At 40.1% G+C, this 20,024-nt stretch overlaps 1 protein-coding gene across 6 annotated transcripts in view; it reads right to left on the bottom strand.

Moving 5' to 3' along the window:
• The window catches only part of SPIDR (scaffold protein involved in DNA repair), a 480,323-nt gene extending 461,121 nt beyond the window's left edge, over window positions 1–19,202 (bottom strand). For 5 of the 6 annotated variants that reach the window (XM_087447711.1, XM_087447713.1, XM_087447710.1 and 2 more), the window contains exon 1: window positions 18,773–19,202. In XM_087447711.1, coding sequence (XP_087303837.1) covers window positions 18,773–18,985 — 213 coding nt within the window. In that variant the 5' untranslated portion in view covers window positions 18,986–19,202. The remainder of the gene's footprint in view (window positions 1–18,772) is intronic. The other variant, XM_087447709.1, reaches the window with a different exon arrangement.
• Window positions 19,203–20,024: the final 822 nt, after the last annotated feature.

The raw sequence follows: 20,024 nt of genomic DNA, 5'->3' as shown, positions 1-20,024 counted from the left end.
AAGAAATGCACCCGTATTGGCACAATAAGCAGCAGAGCCAGGATTCACGCACAGGCTGGTTTGACGCCACAAACTCTTTAACCCTTAAGCCAGCATTTCTTAAAATGAAATCCAGTATGTGATAAGGGATTAATATGCAGAATATATAAAGAACTCCTATAACTCAACAACAAAAAGATCAACACTCAGTTTTAAAAGGGGCAAAGGACTAGAATAGACATTTCTCCTAAAAGATATACAAACGGCCAATAAGCACATGTAAAGGTGCTCAACATCACTAATCATTAGAGAAATGTAGACTTATACAGAAATTTGTCAACACAAATATCTTACTTATTCTTCCAACCACTGCAATTTGATTTCTTCACTAACGTCTCCTCAAAACTGTTTTCCTTGGGCCGGCCCTGTGGCTTAGCGGTTAAGTGCGCGCGCTCCGCTGCTGGCGGCCCAGGTTTGGATCCCGGGCGTGCACCGACGCACAGCTTCTCCGGCCATGCTGAGGCCGTGTCCCACATACAGCAACTAGAAGGATGTGCAACTATGACATACAACTATCTACTGGGGCTTTGGGGGAAAAATACAAAAGAGCCTTAAAAAAAAAAACAAAACTGTTTTCCCTTTGGTTACTGCATTTCTGCACACATAAAGATGTACAGATATATGTGTTACCAATGTTATATTAATATGTAAGTGACAAAGCTGAATATGAAATTCAACAAACAGGTTCAAAATAAGGAAGGACTTATAGAGGTAATGTTTAAAGAGAAAATATTTTCGAGATCTTGGTAAAACTGCGGTCAGAACTCAGATACTAAGTAAGTTTCTCTTCTTTCTACAAATAAATTAGCTGTTGGATGGACAATATTATATACTGTTTTTCTTGGTCACAGCTTTTAAGAGTTACAGAATATAATCTAGAGCTATACCAACTGGATAGGTTTTCTTAGAAATAAATTTCAAAGAAATTGTTCATGTGTGTTTAACTCTTTACAAAATTTTTCCCTCTATTTATCGTCTTAACATTGTAATAAAGAAATAAAAAAGTTACTACGGTCCCACTATTCATCCATTCCAAAAACTGAGTACAGAATTATATATCAAGCACCAGGCTACCAACCTGATGCAACTATTCTAATATCTCCCTGCCCTATGCGAGTCTTCTGATTACACGCATTTTTCTTAGTTGTAACCTTCAAATAGACAATGTTGTATTCTGCTGCTTCTGTTTGCTTAATAGAAAATGTCTGATTCTAAAACCTACATATGTATGAGAAGCCAATGGAAATCTTCTTTATACATAAGAATGCATGTTATGCTTCTGATTTCATCAGAATGGAAGAGTATTCAGATTGATTCACAAAATACATATCTATGTAATACTAATGACATTAGGTTGTAAAATATTTTTAATAGATGAGATAGATATATATAATAGATAATATGATATGCATTCATAAAAAACAGCAAGAAATAGATCAAAATGTTTATATTATCTGATTATAAATTTATGGATGATATTTTCTATTGTATTCTTTTGTATGTTTGTTTGTTTGTGAGGGAGATCAGCCCTGAGCTAACATCCGTGCTAATCCTCCTCTTTTTGCTGAGGAATACCAGCTCTGAGCTAACATCTATTGCCAATCCTCCTCCTTTATTTCTTCCCCAAAGCTCCAGTAGATAGTTGTATGTCATAGTTGCACACCATTCTAGTTGCTGTATGCGGGAAGCGGCCTCAGCATGGCCAGAGAAGCGGTGCATCGGTGCACGCCCGGGATCCAAACCCAGGCCGCCAGTAGCGGAGCGCGTGCACTTAACCTCTAAGCCACAGGACCGGCCCTCTATTGTATTCTTTACAGCAACTCTACAATGGATGTGTATTGTTTTTATCATCAGAAGACGATAATTTTTAAAAACTGTTCTACACTGCACCTATTAACATTCTACTTCTCCAGCTTAAGTCCCAGTTCCAAAAGGAACTGGTTACATAAATAATTCCCAAAATCTAAGAGCAGTGCTAAGAAGCTAATAAACATTTTAAATCAAATCACATCAAAAGGCAATGATACTTGGACTATGAACTTCAGAGCAAGTCAACAAGATATCAGAAAACAACCTAACTACTCACTTCATACTCTTTCTTCCCTAAGTTCTCTAGCTACCTCCTTCATCCAATTTCTTCCATACTCCCAAACTTTTTTCTCCCTACATCTCAACCCACTACCTTTTCTGCTCATTACCCATAGTATAAACCAGAATTTTTATGTATTAAGAGTACTGAATTAAGTATTAATTTGCTTTTCCAAAATACATATGTAGGCCTTGACTATTCTAGCTCCAACCCCATCCCCACTTATATTTCAATTGAGTCATTTAAAACAAAATGGATATCAGAAGACAATGCAGTAATGTCTTAAAAATTCTGAGGAAAACTGATTTTCAACCTAGGTGTCTACACTTGCCAAATTATTAATCAACTACAGGAATAAAATAAAGATGTTTTCAGACATGCAGGGACTCAAAAAACTTACTTCTAATACACCCTTTCTAGGAAGACACTGCAGAATATATCACAGCAAAAGAAGGAAATAAGCCATATTATCTGACTAGTTAACAAGAATAAAACTCTAAAAATTATGTATAGGTAAATGGAGAACAATGCAAAGAAAAACATGTAGCAATTATTTACTCTATAAAAAAAAGTTGCACAAGAAGAAAACATAGTACACTACTTGAGTCTTCAATGGGCCACATTTATGTGATCATAGTATTAAACATTTACTCCAGGGGCTGGGCCCGTGGCATAGCGGTTAAGTGCACGTGCTCCACTGCTGGCAGCCTGGGGTTCAGATCCCGGGCGCGCACTGACGCACCGCTTGTCAGGCCATGCTGTAGTGGCATCCCATATAAAGTGGAGGCAGATAGGCACAGATGTTACACCAGGGCCAGTATTCCGCAGCAAAAAGAGGAGGACTGGCATGGATGTTAGCTCAGGAGTGATCTTCCTCACAAAAATAAATAAACAAACATTTACTCCTGATTTAATGAAAAATTACAATATAACTCTATTATAACAGATAAGAGAGATGTGGAATGCTCCTGTAAGAGAGCTAAATGCTCTGGGGCCGGCCCTGTGGTTTAGCAGTTAAGTGCGTGCGCTCCGCTACTGGCGGCCCGGGTTCGGATCCCGGGCGCGCACCGACGCACCGCTTCTCCAGCCATGCTGAGGCCATGTCCCACATACAGCAACTAGAAGGATGTGCAACTATGACATACAACTATCTACTGGGACTTTGGGGGGTAAAAAAAAAAGAGGACTGGCAATAGATATTAGCTCAGAGCCAGTCTTCCTGAGCAAAAAGACGAGGATTAGCATGGATGTTAGCTCAGGGCTGATCTTCCTTACAAAAAATAAATAAATAAATAAAACTGTTAAAAAAAAAAAGTGAACAATCCTAAAAAAAAAAGAGAGCTAAATCCTCATCTATCATACCAGATAATCAATAGATAATAAATATAAGCATGCTTTTTAAAATAAAATAAATGCCAAAAGAAACAGGTAAAAGAGTTAAAAAGTGATTGCCAAACTTCTGATCTGAACAAGATAGTATAGAGCCATTTCTCCCTGCTTCTCCCCACTAAGAACCACTATAATCCCTTCAAATAACACAAAAGACTTGTGAGAATAACAGAAGGTGATAGGAAGGCAGTAAGCTGGTTTGGGAGCCCAAGACTGAAGGAATAACAGAGTACCATGGTGTCTTATGTCCCAATACCCAAAAGAAGAAGGTGACCCAGACATGGTGTTTCCCATCCCCCAATCTAGCTCATTCCCCCTCTTGATCAAACAGGAGTCTGACAACATCAAGCAAGCCCAGGACTGTCAGAAGAGAGCAATCTGGAGCCCTGCCAATAATAAGTGACCAGGGAAGCACTCTCCTTCTCTGCTGGGTTTGAGACTCCCCTCCCCAACAGAGAGCTATCCAGGCAGTCAGGGAGCCCAAGCATAAGAGATCTCATCACAAGCAGCAGCCCAGTCTGGGAAGCCTCTTTGTCCCCATGGCCCTTTCCTCATCTCAGAGACAATGGGGTAGCTAGGGGGCACCTGCAAAAGAGACTCAGCCCCAAAAAGCAATCCATCTAGGAAGCCTCTTTGACCCCAATGGACTCAGATCTCCTTTGCCACTAGAGACTCCAAGACAAGGAAGAGAAAGGAGAGAGAATAAGGGGAGGTACCAGTAGGGAGATCTCTACACAACACACATAAAACCCAAGAATCACTCTCTCTCACAGAAATGGGGGATCCCACCACAAGCAACCAGCAAGGGAAGCTACTTGGTCCCTGTGTGCCTGAGACTCTCTGCTCGCCCACCAAGAGACACCTAGCAGCCCAGCCTGAGGAACCATCCTCTGTTCCCTCAGGGGAACATGCCAAGCTGACCAAAACAGCATTACAAAGTTCTAAAAATTAAACTGTCATCGGAACCACAATCCACAAAAGTAGGCCGACCTGTGCACTAAATCTCAGCAGAATTTAAACATTTATTTTTTTTTTTAAAGATTTTATTTATTTATTTTTTCCCCCCAGTAGATAGTTGTATGTCATAGCTGCACATCCTTCTAGTTGCTGTATGTGGGACACGGCCCCAGCATGGCCGGAGAAGTGGTGTGTCAGTGCGCGCCCGGGATCCGAACGTGGACACCAGCAGCAGAGCGCACACACTTACCCGCTAAGCCACGGGGCCAGCCCAGAATTTAAACATTTAAATAGAACCCAATGTCTTCCAAAATAACAGACAAAAGTGTCTAGAATACAACTGGAAATCACTCTTCACACTGAGAACCAATACTATCAAAAGACAAGTGAAAAAAGGACAATCAATTGATGCAAACAAACAAATGAATCTGATGCTGGGACTATCTAACAAGGATTTTAAACTGTCATAAAAATGCTTCAACAATCAATTGCAAATTCTCTTGTAACAAGGAAAAAAACTAGAAGGCTAGAAAAAAAAATTATTAAAAAAAGAACCCAATGGAAATTACAGAACTGAAAAGTAACAATTACCAAAATAAAAAACTCACATAACAAACTCAATAGTAGAGAGGTCGGCCCGGTGGCGTAGCAGTTAAGCATGTGTGCTCCGTTGTGGCTGCCCAGGGTTCGGATCCCAGGCGCGCACCGACGCACCGCTTATCAATCCATGCTGTGGCTGCATCCCATATAAAGTGGAGGAAGATGGGCATGGATGTTAGCCCAGGGCCAGTCTTCCTCAGCAAAAAAGAAAGGAGGATTGGCAGATGTTAGCTCAGGGCTGATCTTCCACACAAAAAAGAAAAACAATGAACTCAATAGTAGAGTGATGATTATAGAAGATAAAATCAGTAATTTGTGGGCAGATCAATAGAATTCACCTAATCCAAACAACAGATTTAGAAAAAATAGACTGAAGAAACATAAATAGAGCCTCAGGGACCTGTGAGAGAATAACAAAAAATTCAACATTCCTATCATCAGAGCCCCAAAAGGTGAAGAGAAATAAATGAGACTGAAAGAGTATTTGAAGATGTATCAGCTTAAAATTTTCCATATTTGGTAAAACACACAAACCTACATTTTTAAGAAGCTGCAAGAAACCCAAGCAGGATAAACCCAAAGAAATCTTAATGGCAATACACATCAAAATTAAGCTTCTAAAAACTAAAGGCAAAGAAAAGTTTGGAAACAGCCACAATAAACAACATGTTATCTATTTGGGAACACCAATTCTAACGACATGATTCTCATCTGAAACCTTAAAGGCCAGAAGGAAGAGGAGTAATTATTTTTCAATTCTTATGAAAAAGAACTGCAACCCAGAATTTGATATCCAGCAATACTGTTCATCAAGAATCAAGGAGAAGTAAAAACACTGTCAGACAAAAAAAAACTAAAAGTATTTGGAATCTAGGAAATGTACCCTTAAAGACTGGTTAAAGGAAGTCCTCATATAGAAAGGAAATGATAAAAAAAAAATCTTGTGGAAGCAAGGAGGAAAAAGGAAAACTACACAGAGCAGATATATGGGTAAATAGAAAAGATGATCCTTATCCCCGTGAATTGTATGAATCATATTCAATGACTAAAACAACAATTATAGCACTATCTGACGCTCAAGAAAATGATATTTAGAAGTGGGAAAGATAAAAGCACCTAAATGGAAAGTGAAGTTTCTATACTCACTTGAAGTGGTTAAAATGTTGCAAATGTAGACTGTGATAAGTTACATATGTATATTGTAATGTTTAGAAAAACCATTGAGAAAACTACAAAAAGTGATCAGCTAAAAAAAATCTATAAATAAATAAAGATGGAATCCTAAAATTATTCAAGTAACCCCCAGGAAGGCAAGAAAAGAGAAACAAAGGAAGAAATCACTGGAAAAAACAAACAAATAACAAGATGGTAAACCTGAGCACTAACATATCAATAACTGTCTTACATGTAAACAATATAAATACATCCATCAAAAGAAAGAGAGCGGCAGAGTAGATAAAAAACATGAACCAACCACACGCTGTTTGAAAGACACTCATTTCAAGTTCAACACTATATGGAGGTTGAAAGTAAAAGGATGGAAAAAGATATGCCAGGTAAACATTGACAAAAACAGGAGTGGCTATATTAATATCTGATAAAGTAGACTGCAGGTCAAAAAAAAATTCTAGAAACAAAGAAGGACATTACATAAGCCTAAAAAAATCAATTTGCCAGGAAGACATAACAATACTAATTGTATAAACATCAAACAACAGAGACTCAAAATACATAAAACAAAACTGATAGAGCCGAAACAGTAAACAGACAAATCCACCATTATAGTTGGGGATTTCAACACCCCCCCTCCAAACCTCAGCAATAGAACTACTAGATAGAAAATAAGGTAAGTTATACAAGATCTGAACAACAACAAAAAAAACCTAACAATATCTAACTGACACATAGAGATCCTAAATAAAGCATACTCTGTGATAAAACAAACCTAAGCAAATTTAAGAGATTAAAACCATGTGTTATTTGATCATAAAGGAATTAAATTAGAAATCAATAACAGACAACAGGCAACTGTTAAACACATGGATATTAAACAACAAGCTTCTAACTGATGCAGGGATCAAAGAGAAGGTCTTAAGAAAAATTTTAAAATATATGAAACTAAACAAAAAAGAAAATACAACATATCAAAATATATGAGATGCAGCTAAAGCACAATTAAGAGGGAAATTCATAGCACTAAATACTTACACCAGAAATGAAGCCTCAAATCAATAATCTAAATGCCAATCTGAAGAAACTAGAAGAACAAAAAATAAATAAAGCAAGCAAAAGGAAGAGTATAAAGAGCAGAAATCAACTAAATTGTGAAAACAAGAAAAAAATTTTTTTTAAAAATCAAAGAAACTAAGAGCTGGTTCTTCAAAAAGATAACTACAATTGATAAACTTCTAAGAAGACTGACAGAAACAGAAACAGAAACAGAGAAGATATAAATGACCAATATGAGTTTGAACTAGGGGATAACACTACAAATCCTACAGCCATTAAAAAAATAAGGGAACACTATAAACATTACACTCATAAATTCAACAATGTAGAGGAAATCAACCAATTCTTAAAAACCACAAACTTATGGGGCTGGCCCAGTGGCGCAAGTGGTTAAGTGCACACGCTCTGCTGCAGTGGCCCGGGGTTCGCCAGTTCAGGTCCCAGGCGTGCACCGACACACTGCTTGGCAAGCCACGCTGTGGCGGCGTCCCATATAAAGTGGAGGAAGATGGACACGGATGTTAGCCCAGGGTCTTCCTCAGCAAAAAAAAAAAAAAAAAAAAAAAGAGGAGGACTGGCAGATGTAAGCAAAGGGCTGATCTCCTCACACACACACACACAAAAAAACAAACTTCCAAAACTCAACCAAGATAAAACAGATAACCTGAATAGACCTATAACCATTAAACAAATTGAATTTCAAGTTTAAAAACCCCTGAAAACAAACCTCTAGGCCCAAATGATTTCATTACAGATTTCTAGCAAACTTTTAACAAAGAATTAACATCAATTTTATGCCATATCTTCCAGAAAACAGAACAAGAGAGAACATTTCTAAACTCACTTTAGGAGACTAATATTACGCTGATACTACAGTCAAACAAAGACAATATCAAAAAAGGAAACTACAGACCAAATAGCTCTCATGAACTTAAATGCAAAAAACCTCAATAAAATATCAGCAAAAGGAATCCAATAATGTCTACAAAGAATTATAGACCACAACCAAATGGGGTTTACTGCAGATGTGCAAGGCAAATTCAACGTTCAAAAATCAACCAAATGTAATCTACCATATTAACAGGCTAAAAGGAAAAACTCTATCAACTGGTACAGAAAAAGCATATAACAAAATACAATACCCACTCAGCAAACTACAAATAGAGGTAAACTTCCTCAACTTAAACCTACAGCTAACATCATACTTAGCCAAGAAAGAACAAACGCTTTCCCCCTAGTATCAGTAACAGGCAAGGATGTCTGCTCTCATCACTCTTCTCCCACATGGTATTGGAAGTTCTAGCCACTAAAATAAGGAAGGGGGTGGGGGGAGGATGGTGGATTTGAGACACAGATTGAAAAAGAAAGAAAACTAGAGACATGATGGTCTACGGAGAAAATCCCAAGAAATCTACAAAACATGCCTAGTACTAAAAAGTGAGTTTGGCAAGGTCAAAGGATGTGACATCAATGCACAAAAATTAATCCATTCCTAAATACTAACAATAAACATGTAGAAACTGAAATTAAAAACACAATACAATTTACAATCACTCCAAAAGAAACGAAACACTTAGGTATAAACTTACCATAACATGCACGGCACCTGTATGCTAAATATTTCAAAATGCTGATGAAAGAACCCAAAGAAGGCCTAATAAATGAAGAGATATACCAGTGTTCACGGACTAGAAAACCCACATACTAAAGATGTCTATCTGCCCCAAATTGATTTATAGCTTTTCTATCAAAATTCCAGCAAGGATTTTGTAGAAATAGACAAGTTTATTTTAAAACTTACAGGAAAACGCACAGCCCGTAGAAAAGCTAAAACTATCTTAACAAAGAAGAATAAAGTGGGAAGTCACTCTACTCAATATTAAGGCTTACTATATAGCTACAATAATCAAGACAGTGAATGTGGCAAAGAGATAGACACACAGATGAGTGGAACATTTTAGAAACCCAGAAACAGACCCACATGTGTTTGCTCAATTGGTTTTTGACAAACATGCAAAGGCAATTCAGTGGAGGAAGGAATAGATTTTCAATAAATGGTACTAGACAACCAAAGATCTATACGCAAAACAAAAAAAGGATCTCAACCAAAACCTCACACCTTATACAAAAATTAACTCAAAATATGTCATAGACTTAAATGTATAACATTAAACTATAAAACTGCTGGAAAAAAATAGAAAATATTTGGCTTCTAGGGCTGGGCAAAGAGTTCTTAGATTTGATAGCAAAAGCACAAACTATAAAATGGACATTGAAAATATTAAAACTTTTTGCTCTAACAGAAAATATCTGGTAACAACATATCCAACAAAGGACTAGTATCTAGAATATTAAAAAAAAACAAAAAACAAAAACTCTCGTAACTCAATAGTAACCAAAAAAAAGTCTAATTTAAAAACCAGTAAAAGGGGGCCAGCCCGGTGGCGCAAGCAGTTAAATGCACGCGCTCCGCTGCGGCGGCCCAGGGTTTGCCGGTTTGGATCCCGGGCGCGCACGGACACACCGCTTGTCATGCCATGCTGTGGCGGCGTCCCATGTAAGTGGAGGAAGATGGGCATGGATGCTAGCCCAGGGCCAGTCTTCCTCAGCAAAAGAGGAGGATTGGCAGATGTTAGCTCAGGGCCGATCTTCCTCACAATAAATAAATAAATAAAATAAAAACGGGTAAAAGACATAAATAGATATTTCAACGACAAGGACAGAGAGATGGCAAATAAGCACATAAAAACATGTTCTATATCATTAGCCATGATGAAAATATAAACTAAAACCACAATTAGTTATCAGCACACATCTATCAGAGTGGCTAAAATAAAAAATGGATGGGCAAATTTCTAGAATAAGAGTAAGGACCTCTAATAACCCACTCCCCCATAAAAGGAGTAAGAACAGTACCAAAAATAATCAAAATCTAATTTTTCAGAACTCTGGAAATTAACCATAGGCTGCACACATAACCAGAGGCAACAATCTGAATAGCATTTACTCAAGTAAAACAGCTGAGTCTCTGTAAAAAACAGTGAACTTTGTGGTGTTTTACCTTACATTAGTCTCATGTCCCTTCTCTAGCACCATGGTAGCCTTGAAAAACAGCAGCCTTGTAACCAGGGAAGTAAACCGACAGCGTAGCAGAGAGCAAACTGAGTTTACAGTTCCTCAAAAAGCCCTATCCCCAGAGTATTATCACTATCTGACCTGTCTGGCAGCTCTTGGGAAAAGCTTATTCACAGGACTTACCATAATCTGACCTGACTCAGAGCTCACTCAGTGGAAAAGTCCTATCCCCAGGGCATTTCTCTAAAACAACTGGCAGCAACTTATTAATACTGCAGCACCCACCTGCAATAGGCAATTGTATAGTTTAAAAACAACTGTATACTTTAAAAGGATAAATTGATTATCTATGAAACTGAATCACTCATACATTGCCAGTGGGACTGTAATATTGTACAGCCACTCTGGAAAACAGTTTCTTATAAAACTAAATGTCCAGTTACTATAGGACCCAGCAATTACACTCTTGTGCATTTATCATACACACAAAATCCTGTACACAAGTGTTCATAGCAGCTTTATTCATAATAACCAAAACCCGAAAACAGCCCAGATGTCCCTACAACAGATAAAATGTTAAGCCAAACTGTGGCACATCCATTCCATGGAATACTACTCAGCAATAAAAATGAAAAATCTACTAATGCACACAACAACTTGGATAAATCTCCAGAGTATTACGCTGAGTGAAAAAAAAAAGAAAAACAATCCCCAAAAGTTATAAGCTGTATGATTCTATCTCTATAAGACTTTTGAAAAGACTGAATTTTTAAAATAGCAAACAGATTAGTGATTTACAGGGATTAGGGGTAAAAGGAGTTACTAGAAGGGAGTGGGTATGATTATAAAAGAGATCTTTTTATAATACAGTGCTGATGGAACTGCTCAGTATCTGGACTGTGGTAGTGGATATACAAACCTACATATGTGATAAAATCTTATAGAACTAAATACACACACACGTACATCTGGGGAAATTTGAATAAAATAGCTGGATTGTATTAATATCAATATAGTGGTGGTGACACTGTACTATAGTTTTGCAAAATGTTACCATTGTGTCAAACTGGGTAAAGGATACATGAGATCTCTCTGTATTATTCCTTACAACTGTACATAATTTTACAATTATCTCAATTTAGAAAAGTTATTGTTTCTCAGGGACAGGACTAAGTGCAGGAAGGAGCAGGGCAAGAGATCGCTGCTTTTCATGAGAAACTTTTTCATACTAGTTTATGTTATCTATGAGCATATATTATTTCCATTAAAAAGAAAATACTCTTTTCTTTAAATGGGGTATATATGTGAAGTACCTAACATATAAAAAGTCTTCTGTAAAGGATAGCTCTCTTTCCCTTCCATTTTAAGGGTAAGACAACCTCTAGATTAACATGTCAATACTAAGTAGTCTAATTCTGAGAAGTAGAGCCACCAATAAATCATCCAATGGGATTACCAAGGGCTAAAATTGGAACCATAAGGTACTCCTACCAAGGTAACTCTGAGAAAATCTCCCACCATCACTAAACAATTTTAAAACTAAGCCCTCTTCCTATTTATTGTTCAACAAGTTAAAAGAAGCAATTCCAGGGAAATCTAGAGGCAAAGTAGTAGGGGATGTACAACAGTTTCGTTCTCATATAAAAGTTTCTTTCACTATCATGGTGTTTTATTATTAATTGCTTTATCACTAAAATTAATTGAATGCTTATATGCTCAGTACATCATCTCATGCATTCTCATCATTTAATCCTCATTCCAACCCTGCAAGATAGGTATTATGCCCATATTATAGACAAACTAAAACTTAGAAATGTTAGGTATATTGCCCTAGTCAGACAGCTAGTAAGCAATGTATCAAGATTTTCCCCCATGTATATCTAATTCCAGAAATATAGATTCCAGCCACTGATTCTGCATCACCTCACTTTAACAAAAGTGCCTAACAATAACTATCATATGCACCTTCCACACACAGGTACCACCAGCTGAGTTTCTGATTGGGTTCTGAGTATCTGGGAATTCACTCGGACTTTTAAGTCTCAAGCCCACTCATTTTATCAGAGTCACTAGCTGCATCCTAATCACAATGTCTCCCCTGCCATTCTGTGCTCTATGGCCAACTACTTCAGTGTTGCCTTTCAAGCATTAAGACTCCTACCCTTCTAGCAACTCATTTTACCATCACCAACCCACAGGGCTGCCATAAACAGACCCAAAAATGAGAGCAGCAGCCTTCATATTTTCTTATTACATGTACTCCCTCAATGCTGGTAAACACTCTTCTTCATTCTCTAGCCCTCTACTCTCATACACACACTTACATACACACATGCATGAGTTCCATACCCACACTTCCTCTTACTTCTCCATGTCACCATCACAGCTCAAGTCATCACATGTTCCCCTGGGTTAAAATCAGCCAACCTCCCATCTACTGAGCTCTCCTTCTTCCTTATAGTCTCCGAGGGAAAATGTTCTTATTCTCTAAAACTAACCTCTTTCTGTAACAGAATCCAATCGTTGTAGGATAGTCAACGGTCCTTACTTTCTGCTTTAACGAAGCAAAACGTTTCCCTTTCTTGAAAAAGAAAACACTTTTCATTTGAAAAGTAGCCTTGTGTACTTGTCGATTCAAACTAACATATACATTGTATTTAATTAATACCTACTTGCCATTTAATATACATTATATTTAATTAATACCTAACTTGTCCTTGCCATTATGCAAGAAGCACCAGAAATAAAATAAGCGTTTATAATGAGGACCCAAAGGATTAGAGAAGGAGGGTGTCATCAGGAAGATATAATTTTCCTTTATTTCTCTTTTATGATCTTGCCAACATACAGTTTTTCTTTCAGTGGGAAAAGTTGCAGAGAAGAGGGAGAGCTATAATTCACTCTGAGGAGGCAAAAGGAACTGTGAGAGGGGAGGATCAGGAAATCTCAAAGGGTAGCAATGTTAGAGAAAGAGAGTATCTGTGGTCATTCTTGGCTGTTTAGCAAGGAATGGGAGAACACAAATCATAAATGGAAAAAGAATCACAGTACTTGAAAGGACAGTGAGGCGGCTAAGGCAGGAGGGAGGAAAAAAATAAACTACTCCCAGCCTTTGAGCAACTTACTACCCTAATCTCTCTCGCTGGGGCTTAACTTTCACAAATCTGTATATCCTAACATTAGGTAAGCAGCAACTAACTCTCCTCAACTTTTCCATTTTTTACAGGTTCAACTGTTGAGTCACCACTGATGCTCCCCTCCTCATCTTTTAATTTCAGGTGCCTAAATTTCATCTTCCTTTTATAATCTATCAACTCAGTCCTTTCCCAATACTGTTACCAAATCTACCACATTAGTCCATGGCCATATCAACGTTCATCTTAGAAGTCCAGAAAGATCTATGTGGCTCGTCCAAAATTGCAAAATTAGTTAGCTGCAGAACTGAGGCTGATGGTACCTAAGTCTTCCGACAAGGGCATTTCCCCATGTTTCTTCATATCTAGAATACTTGCAAATCTCTTAAACTAGTTCCCGTTTCATTCATTCATCAGGTATTTATGAGGTATCTAATATGTACAAGGGGTTATAGCAGGTGCTTTGGGGTACATGGTGTGAAGACATAGTCCCCAATCTTACAATGTCCACATTGTAATTGAATAAAAGCATAGATAAAAAGTAAACCTAATACAAGACATGAAGTTATAAGAATGATACAAAGCTTCGAGCATCATGGCAGAGCCAGCTTTCCCGTAAACTCTCTCCCCCCCCAATAAGATACAACAAAAGGGACATTCACAGACCAACAAAGGACACTCACAGCACAAAGGGACATCGGAGAGATCCACACTGCCGCACATTAGAGAGTGGACATGCTCGGGCCCCCAGAGGAAGTTGAGAGAGGTAATGAGAAATCCTCCCCTCCCCATCAGATGGGCAACTTGGGTCTGCATGGCTCCCAGAGAGGGGGGAGGGGCGGCCCTCTGCAGGGAAACCTAGCTCTCCAAGTTCTCCCAGCCAGTGGGAAACTCCCACACAGAGAACTCAGAACTGCTGCAGGGGTTCACCATTTGAGCACCGCAGGAGAGCAGAAAACGAAGGGCGAGCGAGAAGCACGCCCCCCCCAGGGACCGGGCGGGCAAAAGAGAGAGCCCCTCCCCTCGGCATGCCTGACACTGCAGCTCAGCTGACCAGTCAGGGCAGCCGGCGGAGCACCGGCAACCCACAGAGCGCAGGCGGCTCAGATTACACAGCCCTTGACTCCCACCCAGTGGTGGTAGGTGGAAACTGCAACCAGATATTTCCAGGATGAGGAAAAACAAAGTGAATACAGCAAGCACGATGCAAAAGTACATTAAATTGCCAGACCAGAAGGAAAATGACAAGCACCCAGAAATCAACTCTGAAGGCACAGAAATTCATAACCTAAATGACATCATAAAAAAGCTCAAGGAAATACAAGAAAACACAGATAATTCAACGAGATAAGGAGTTTCTTCACAAAAGAGATTGAAATCATAAAGAAAAACCAATCAGTATTGATGGAGATGAAGAACACAATGGAGGAAATAAAGGAGAATCTGGAATCTTTAAAGAACAGAGCTGACACTATGGAGGAAAGAATTAGCATTATTGAGGATAGGAATACAGACATACTCCAGATGGAAGAGGAGAGAGAACTAAGACTAAAAAGAAATGAAAAAAGTCTCCAAGAAATATCCGACTCAATTAAGAAATGTAACATAAGAATTATAGGTATTCCTGAGGGAGAAGAGAGAGAAAGAGGAACAGAGAGCCTATTCAAGGAAATAATAGCTGAGAACTTCCCAAATCTGGGGAAGGAGCAGGAAATACCAGTAAGCGAAGCCAATAGGTCGCCTAAATATGTCAACAGGCAAAGGCCCTCTCCAAGGCATACAGTAGTAGCGCTGGCAAAAGTCAATGACAAAGAAACAAATATTAAAGGCAGCCAGACAAAAACAAAACATAACGTACAAAGGAATTCCCATGAGGCTCTCAGCAGATTTCTCAACAGAAACTTTACAGGCTAAGAGAGACTGGAATGATATATTCAAAATACTAAAAGACAAAAACTTTCAGCCAAGAATACTCTATCCAGCAAAAATATCCTTCAAATATGACGGAGAAGTAATAACTTTCCCAGATAAACAAAAGCTAAGGGAGTTCATGGCCACAAGACCCCCACTATAAGAAATGCTCAAGAAGGCCCTCAGGCCTGAAAGAAAGAAGACAAAAGGAATACAAAGCTTGGAACAAGGAGAAAAATAGGTAGACAAAAATCAGAAAAATAGCAGATCTTTACCAGAATAGGTTAACAACCACTTAAATACCAAAATCAAATATCAAAGGAAGGAAAACACCAAAAATAAATATAACCTCATCACTTTAAACACTCATCCACAAGACAAGATGGAATAAGTGTGACAAGAATAACTTAGAAGGGGAAGAGGAAAGAGATCAAATTGACTTAGTCTAAGGAAACAAGAGGCCATCAGATAATGGACTATCTCATACACAAGATTTTCTATACAAACCTCAAGGTAACCACTAACCAAATAATCAGAACAAAATCACATATGACAAATAAAGAGAAAACTAAGAGTCATAAGAGAGAACTACCCAACTGAACTGGTAGTCCGAAACACACGAGACAAGAAACAAAGGAAATGCAAAAGAACCGGAAAATAAGCCATAAAACAGCAATATTAAGCCCTCATATATCAATAATTACTCTAAATGTAAATGGATTGAACTCTCCAATCAAAAGACAGAGAGTGGCAGGATGGATTAAAAAGCAAGACCCAACAATATGCTGCCTCCAGGAAACACATCTCAGCACTAAAGACAAGGACAGGCTCAGAGTGAAAGGATGGAAGACAATACTCCAAGCCAATGGCAAACAAAAGAAAGCAGCTGTTGCCATACTCATATCAGAGAAAGTAGACTTCAAGACAAAACAGGTTAAGAGAAACAAAGAGGGGCAATATATAACAATAAAAGGGACACTCCACCAAGAAGACATATCAACTATAAATATATACGCACCCAACACAGGAGCACCAAAGTACATAAAGCAACTATTAACAAACCTAAAATGAGATATTAACAACAGTACAATAATAGTAGGGGATCTTAATACCCCACATCAATGGACAGACCATCCAGACAAAAAGTCAATAAGGAAACAATGGACTTAAATGAAAAACTGGATGAGACAGACTTAGTAGACATATACAGAGCACTCCATCCAAACAGCTGACTACACATTCTTCTCAAGCGCACATGGAACATTCTCAAGGATAGAACATATGCTGGGAAACAAGGCAAGCCTCAATAAATTTAAGAAGATTGAAATTATAACAAGCATCTTTTCAGACCATAATGCTATGAAACTGGAAATCAACTACAAGAATGATACAAAGTTTCACAGGAATACAGAATAAAGTTCATTTACAACTGGGATGATTAGGGAGAAGGTGGAATTCCAGGTGGGCCTTGACAGATGATTAAGGTTTTAATAAGCAGAAACGGAAAAAATGACATTACTCCAAACCAAGAACATGAGCAAATACCAAGAGACAAGAAAATACAGTGAAAATAGTTGTTTACTTTACCTAGAAGATAAATAATGAATAAAGTTGTAAAGTTAAGGAATAAGGCATGGCCACATTATGGAAGTGGATGTGAATAACAGGTTATCAGAGCCTGAACAAAGCAAGGTCTGGAGCTGACTACCTGGGCTCTTCACTTAACTGCTACGTGACCTTAGGAAAATTACTTAACCTCTCTGCTGTGCCTCAGTCTCCTCATCCACCATAAAATGAGACTAATAATAGTACCTAGCTCATAGGATTGTTGAAAGAATTAAATGACTTAATACATATAAAGCACAGGATAAGTCCAAAATATACTATATACTATATTGAAAAGAAAAATTGATAAGGTCTTGAAAACTGACAGAATGAAGAGGGCAAAAGCGAGTATCAAGTCAAAAACACTAAGATTTCTAAGTCAGGTTGTAGTGTAAGTGCCTGACATCAAGCTTTTTGATTGTAGTTTAAGTGCCTGACATTAAGCTTTGGATTGCTGAAGCATCCATTTCAAAGACATCCTTCGTGAATAAACATACTGCCAGCTATATGACACAGCTACTAGCAAAACAACCAGATAAGGATCTAGGCTGCCCCCACCCATGAAGTTCCCTCTTTCAGAAAGCCTGGGATAACCTAGATAAGTGATCGCTTGAGTGACCCCACTTCTCCCTTTCAGTGCCCTAATTCCTGCTCTTATGCTTTATTAGCCAATAAAGAGTGAACCCTTGAAACCCCAGACATCCCATCCTCGGGTAGGGTCTGCCCGCCCTCTCTATCTCTCCCCTCAACCTCACTGTATGGCCCTTGGGCGTGCAATTATCCTCCTGGGCTTCTGAGTAATAAATCTTGTTCCTCAAAGTTCCCTGCTGGTTTCTGCTGAAGTGCATGCTGCAATCATAAGAACCACAAGGTCTGGTCCAGCCACAACACTGGCTCTGGTCAGGGGAAACGTCTGTGGGAGCTGGCTACAAGTAATATGGCCCAGGTAAGTGCCTCAGGCATTCCCAGCCAACAACATCACTAACAATAGACTAACACAACACAGGAAGAACTGTTAGGGCCTAGTGGACTAAGGGTTAGAAAATGATGATTTCATGATACACTAAGTTTAAACTGAGCTCAAGGAAAGGTGAAATACAGATCTGAAAGTCATCTATATAGCAGTGACAGGTAACATCAATGTATGAAATTGCCCAGAACAAACTTAAGAAAAAGCACAAGGTCAAAAATTAGAACATAGCAGGAAGACAACCGAGAAGTAAATGGGCAGTTGCAAGACAGGAAGACAATCAGGATAACAACATTCAGGGATGCTCCAAAAAAATTAAAAGAAGCTGGTAAATGTGTCAAACGCTACAGTGACCAAGTAAATAACTTCCATTGGACTTAACAATTTCATATACTTCCTTGATTTTTTTTCACATTTTAATAGTTCTGAAATCAGGATGTGTCTTACAATTGATAGGTATGTTTGACATAGGTTTCTTTTACTCCCTAGAATCAGTTACAACTGACAGTGTGTCTGACAATCCATGATATTCTAGAACCAAGGAAACATAATAGTGATAAGGAAGTTGAACCAGTTATATGGAGTATTTTTTCAGTAAGTTTTTTGGTAAAAGGAAAAGCAGTCAAGAAAGGAGGCACTGTGTTTGCTTTTTAAAATTTCGTTTTAGTAGGATGAAGCAAGCATATGTGCAAGCAAGAAACTTAGAAAAAGCTTTAAAAAGGTAAAGGACACACGCCAGGATAAACACAATTCACGGAACAAGGATGTACTCACGAATACAGCTGCAATCATTCGAGTATCACTCATGCAGTATTCCCTACACACAAACTCCGTGCCCAGACACTGGTAGAGAGACACTTGTGGGAGGCGTTGGTCTATACAGACAGACGAGCAGCAACTAGCTTCAGACTCCTCTCCCACTGAAGCACGAAGAGACAGATGCAGAGAAAGTTTAGGGGAGAAAGGAAAGTGTAGCAACAGAGACATCTGGGAAGAAACGGCAGAGCCATTCCAACATCCACCGCTGTCTTGGTGCGTTATAGGACAGAGTCTAAAAGCGACAAAGGCCAAACGCCAGCGAGAGTAAGTACACGGCACACGATCGTCCCGGATTCAACCCCAGTCGCTCACTTCGTCACCCCTATGGCTGCGACCTCTCGCCCTTCCCAAGGAAGTGGCTCCACAGCCCGCCCTCCGCACCCGCCCTGGGGGGCGCAGCCCCGACAGCTGCGGAGGGCTCAGTCCGCACACCGCCAGGGACCGCCCTCAAGGTCGGCACCTGCCACGCGGGCTCTGCCCACGCTCACGGACTGAGCCGGCCGCTGCCTCGTCAGGGACCCCGCCAACACAGCGCCCGCCTCTCGCCCTACTAGCCCGAGCCAGCCACGCGCGCCCTGCGCCCTGCGCGCTCGGCCCATGAGGACGACAGAGCGGGACGCGCGGGCCCGCGGGGCTCCCGGGCGACCGCTGGAGAGAGCGCAGAGAAGGCGCCACGCCGGCTCCCTGCCCACGGCGTACCTTCGAGCCGCGAGAGCGGCCGCCGCGGGGCATCTCCCTGCGCGACGCCTCCTCCACGGCGCGCCGCCTCCTCCAAGGGCCGGAAGGCTGCGCGCCCGCGAACCAACGCCGCGCGCCGCACCGCGCGCTGCAATTGGCGGGCGCTTGCGCGAGGGGCGGGGCTTCCCCAGACGCACCGCACCGCGTGCTGCAATTGGCGGGCGCTTGCGCGAGGGGCGGGGCTTCCCCGGGCGCACCGCCCTAACAGCGCTGCGCGCCACAGCGCGCTGAGATTGGAGGGTGGTCGAGCGTGCGGCGTGCCTTCTCTGGCACTCTGCGATTCCTGAGCGCAAATAGGCGGCTTTGAGTGGGTTCCGAGCTTGGGTAGTCGCGTCCCCACCAGCTCTCTGAGTCCGGAGAGCGTGCTGCGCTGCTCTTCCCTCTTCCTCGCTGGGGCTCAAGATCTTGCAGAGCGCGCTCCAGGCAGGCGGCATCTCCGGCCGTCGGGCCCCTGGTGGGGGAGCTGCGG

This window comes from Ceratotherium simum, chromosome 23, assembly GCF_057802395.1.
Source record: "Ceratotherium simum simum isolate JZ-2026a chromosome 23, ASM5780239v1, whole genome shotgun sequence".
Classification (NCBI taxonomy): Eukaryota; Metazoa; Chordata; class Mammalia; order Perissodactyla; family Rhinocerotidae; genus Ceratotherium; species Ceratotherium simum.
This window is presented reverse-complemented; position numbering and strand designations above follow the sequence as displayed.